We start from the raw sequence: 4,662 nt of genomic DNA, 5'->3' as shown, positions 1-4,662 counted from the left end.
GGCAAAACACCTCTGCATCAGCCTGCATGAGTACAGTTCTTGTCACAACTGCAGCAATGCCACCTCCAAATGCGTCCGCTCAAAGCAGTTCCCCAGGTCGATGGAGGAGAGAGGGGAGATTGGTTTTTAGAGGGTGTTGGCTACTTTGAAGTTTTTCGATCATTTCTGACATGAAAGGATGCCAGCACCGATGCTGGAGGAGCTTGCCGAGAGTTGTCACCTCCTGGGATTTCTGCAGCCACTGAACAGGACCAGTGGGGAAGCCTGAGAATCATCCTCTCTTCTGAGTTTCTGTTCCTTGTTCCTCGACAAAAAACATCTTGGTTCTGCTGTCTCCTCACCCCCTGGTTGCCTCGGGGACCCTCACCGCTGCGGGTGGCTGCCAGGCACTTTGCCCAAGAGCCTTGTCTGGGAGGCACCAGCTGGCACTGGAGGTCATCATCAACCAAGCCCACCCTGAAGGTGCATCGGTGGCTTTAAGAAAGATACCACTGGCAGTTAACATGGTCTTCTGCCTTCTCTTTAAAAGTAATGACTGCATGAGCTTGCTGCTGCTGTCTCTCACATCTAGGGCAGCACTGGGATGCTGTACAGTCAAGAGGAGGAGGAAATGGAAGAAGGCAGGGCCAGACAAGGTGGCCCCCTTCATCCCTTGCACCACGGCTTGTTTCACGGCACAGCACTGGGAAGCCAAACTGCCACCACGTTGCAGCGGTTGGATCACGGGTCGCTGTGCCATGGTGATGTCGCAGTGACGCTGGCTACAACTGACACCACCGGCCATCTCAAGGGGAACTGCTTCAGCCCAAGCAAACTGTGCCCTTGGGAGATCCCAGCCCATCCGGTGTTGTGCAGGTGCAGTAGACGTAGTGCTTCTTGGACAGAAGAGCTCTTCCAGCCCCTCCGCACAGTCAGTGGCTTGGCATCCTCCCTTGCAGGTCAAGCACAGAGAGTGTTTCACCACATCAGTGCCCACCTTTGGCTGATCTTTTCCTACAAAAGAACTGGAGAATTCTAGAGCCAACCAACCAGGTACCAAAAAGCAGGTTTCCCTACTGAATGGAGATGTTGCACTTGCACCATATTCAGACTTTAGCATCTTAGAGACCACAGGAATACACCCCCAGAGTAAACAACACATCCTAAGCCTATTTGTCTAATGTGCTGCACAGCACCCTTACAGACAGCCTCAAAACCTGTTTCCTACCTAATGCACAGACAGTAACTTTTCATATCCGAAAGCAGGCTTTTTTTATCTCGTTCCGAACACATTATGTTTAGCTTTAAATTCAGTCTACCTAGTTTACACCACACTACACTACATATTTACCACCAGCTTTCTGATATATCAAACCTACCCACTGCCCTCAGCTAGAGCAGAATTTTACAGCCTCTGATCTGTGGGTGGTTGAGAGAAGGAACAAAATCATGGGGTCACTTTCCAGGCCTTCATAAAACTAAGAAAATAAATCTCTGGTCTGTAGGCTCAAATCCACAGACAGCCTGTCTGCTTCTCCACTAGAAAATATTGCAAGAATCTGACAGCCGACAAGCTGGAACAGCAATGCCGTAGAAATGGGGCCTTCGGATGCTGGAGCATTATTGCACAGCACAGAGGAGGTGCTACACAGCTGACATCTGCAGTGTCTTCTCCTGCAGCTGGCTATCCAGGCTATGGGAATAGGGCCAAACAACACTTCACACACCAATTCACACCCGGCCACTCGTCCTGCTCACCGCGTGCTTCCCTGTGTCCTGGTTTTAAGCAAGCACCATGCAGCAGGGGCTGTGTGTCTTTAGTTCTTTACACGGCACTGAACCCACAGTGGACAATCGGTAGGTAACAACAGTCAATAATCAGTAAATAACAAAAATATAATTGTGATTTTTTTCATGTCACCTCTCCCTGCAATGCGCTGGTCAGGTATGACATGAAAATGCTGTCTGCCATAGCAGGCAGGTCTTGTGCTCTTCTTACATCTCAGCAGGGGGCAGATGGGCCATTCCTCTCTCAACTCTCTCCCAACGACTGCTAACTCGTTCCGGAGAAGCCACCAAGCCCACTAATGTCTCTGGCAGCCAGGAGCCTCTTTGTGTTAGGTTTTGGTACGGTGCCTAGCACAATGAAGCCTGAATGACGACTGGGGTCCTGAGGCTGAACTACAGTACAAATAAATAATATTAATGAAAAACAATCATTCGCACTAGGAGACTTGCCCGGCCAGGTCTAGCAAGAGCTTTTGGGATTACCCTCCTCACGACAAAAATTCAGCTCCTTGACAGCTATATGGTAAATAACTCTTAGTTTCCATCCCTGGAAGATAAGGGGCTGTGACAGGGTAGCAGCTGGTGTGCAACCAAAATGGAAAGATGAGCTGAGTTTGCTGATGGTTTCCAGTCCAGGAAGCAGCACGGATCATGTGCCTTTGCTTCCCCTCTCCCTTGCCACAGTCTCTGGATCCAGACCCCAGCAGCCAGCATGGGAGATGATGCTTTGGGCTGGACGTGGCTTCACAAGTTTCAGAACTGCCCTTAGGGCCCCTCCAAACACAGGGGAGAGGTGAGAGCCAGGGAGAGGTCTGGAAGGATGGAAAGGTGCAATGGCATTATTTACACAGAAACCAACACAGAGTGATTTTAAAGGAAACCTGCCTTCCCAACAAATGACCCCGTGCCTAGAGAGGATTATGGTTTTGTGCTAGAGAGAGGCAACAACTGCAAGATGCTACCGCTAACTGAAAAAAGCACAGAAACTCTGAGAGTCCTAATACCACATCCGGATCATGCTCTGGAAGCCTCCTCTTCCCCTTCTCCCTCTTTTCTCATTCCCGCTGCTTTTAACACCAAGAAAGTTTCACATTTAGACAAGGGTTTTGGCTGTTGTGGGAAGCACGTGGGTTCTGAGGGCACCGTCAGTGCTCTAGCTGAGCCTCCTCTGGGTTTGAGACAGCAGGTCTGTGTAAATTTTGGATCTCAGGAACCTGGGGTAAGAGTCTTTCTCCATCAGGCTGTGCACCTTCCCCTGAGCTTGGTCAAAGCAAGAGAGGGAGGGCTCCTGCATATTTCTTCGTGTCAGCTCCCGTGTCTGGAAGTCTATGTTCACCTGGGAAAAGTAGCAGAAGAGAGTTTGGTACTGAATGACCAGTTTGCCTGCTTCAAATGGCGCATTTTGTCTCAGCTGTGGCTGTAAAAGCAGCAGCAGAACCAAGGTCCTACCCTCATCCATGTCTGAACAGCCCAGCAAATTCTGCAGGGTTTAGTGATCCATCTTTATAAATCCTGCCCCCGAATTTGGAAAAGATGAATTAGATTTATATCGATCTGAGCTCTTCTGAAATCGAGTTACTTTTATTCAGGCTCTTAAGCAGTGGTTCATGTAGCACATCTAAAAATGCTGACTCAGCCTAACCTCTCTCCTGTCAACCAAGATTTCTCTAGTCCCTTTATTCTTCACTACATGCCTAATATGAGGGTGAATGAACTTTTATCTGGGTTTAAACCATTAGTGCATTCTTATTAAATGTTTTTAAACTCTGTTGGTTTAAGACAAATTGTTTGATTTTTCCCATAACAGCTTAGTGTTACAATATCTTGAGCAGGGACATTAAAAAATAAACCACCCTGGTGCTATGATTGCCGTTTGTTTGCAAAGCCAACAATGTGATTTTTTTCCCTAGCAAAGCAGTCAGTGTTTGTTAGCATTATTGGTTTAAAATCTGGCTGAAAAGCTGTTCTTTGTTGTTATTAGCCCAGTGTCCAAACTTAAAGGAGTCTAGAAAGTAAAGCTGTCTGCCTTAACTCAGATGAGAGCAATACAGATTAGCTCTCTGTGTCATTTAAAGGGTCATTTCATCTCCCAGCATGCCAAAATTATGACAACAGGACCAAACTGGGGGAAAGACCCCATCCAACCTGCGCAGTCCTGAAAATCTCACTCAGGTTCACAAATAACAGCAGGAAGGCGCTCAGAGGGCGATGGGGATTGAAGCATGCCCCGAGATGCCCCCACCTCTTGGTGTAAATCTGGGTGCTTCTACACGGCCTCACAATAGCCTTCCTAGTTCAAAGATGGAGCAAAGAGAGGGGGATGCAGTAAGCACACTCCTGGTTGCTTTATAAACACAACCCAACATCACGACACAGGATCTGACATTCACATCAGCCTGTCAGGGTTTGAAAGAGGACTTAACAACTCCAGGCTGTGGGTTGTGACTGCACTTTTTGTTCAGCACTGAGGTATTGCTCGCATCTTTTTGGAGGTCTGATTGAGTTGTGAGTTAGTCAGCAGATAAACACTCTTCCCTGGAGAGTCAACAAGTTAGTCATTTTTGGGTTGCTTCTATACAAAACATCCTATGAGAAATGAGCCCAATAGTTTGCTCGGGGATTGATAGTAAATGAGAGGAGCAAGGTGAAATACTCCTAGGAAGCTCATAGAAGTTAGAAAATAGTAGATTGCACTTGCCAGTGAACTCACTGGCTGTGACTAATTTAGCATCATCAAAGTAGTTGCCCTCACCAGGGGATGAGTCATAGAATCATCGAATGGTTAGGGTTGGAAAGGACCTTAAAGATCATTGAGTTCCAACCCCCCTGCCATGGGCAGGGACACCCTCCACTAGACCAGGTTGCTCAAAGCCCCAGTCACTGCGAGCAGAGGCA

The 4,662-nt window shown here is 47.9% G+C and overlaps 1 protein-coding gene across 1 annotated transcript in view; it reads right to left on the bottom strand.

Annotated features, from left to right (window-relative positions):
- Positions 1-2,786: 2,786 nt before the first annotated feature.
- RGS8 (regulator of G-protein signaling 8) overlaps positions 2,787-4,662 on the bottom strand; it is a 15,314-nt gene continuing 13,438 nt past the window's right edge. Inside the window, exon 6 of the mRNA XM_010074354.1 lies at positions 2,787-3,103. Coding sequence (XP_010072656.1) covers positions 2,921-3,103 — 183 coding nt within the window. The 3' untranslated portion in view covers positions 2,787-2,920. The remainder of the gene's footprint in view (positions 3,104-4,662) is intronic.

The sequence above is a fragment of the Pterocles gutturalis genome, unplaced genomic scaffold (assembly GCF_000699245.1).
Source record: "Pterocles gutturalis isolate BGI_N339 unplaced genomic scaffold, ASM69924v1 scaffold17222, whole genome shotgun sequence".
Classification (NCBI taxonomy): Eukaryota; Metazoa; Chordata; class Aves; order Pterocliformes; family Pteroclidae; genus Pterocles; species Pterocles gutturalis.
The sequence above is the reverse complement of the archived record's forward strand: the minus strand, read 5'-3'. Positions and strand labels throughout refer to the sequence as shown.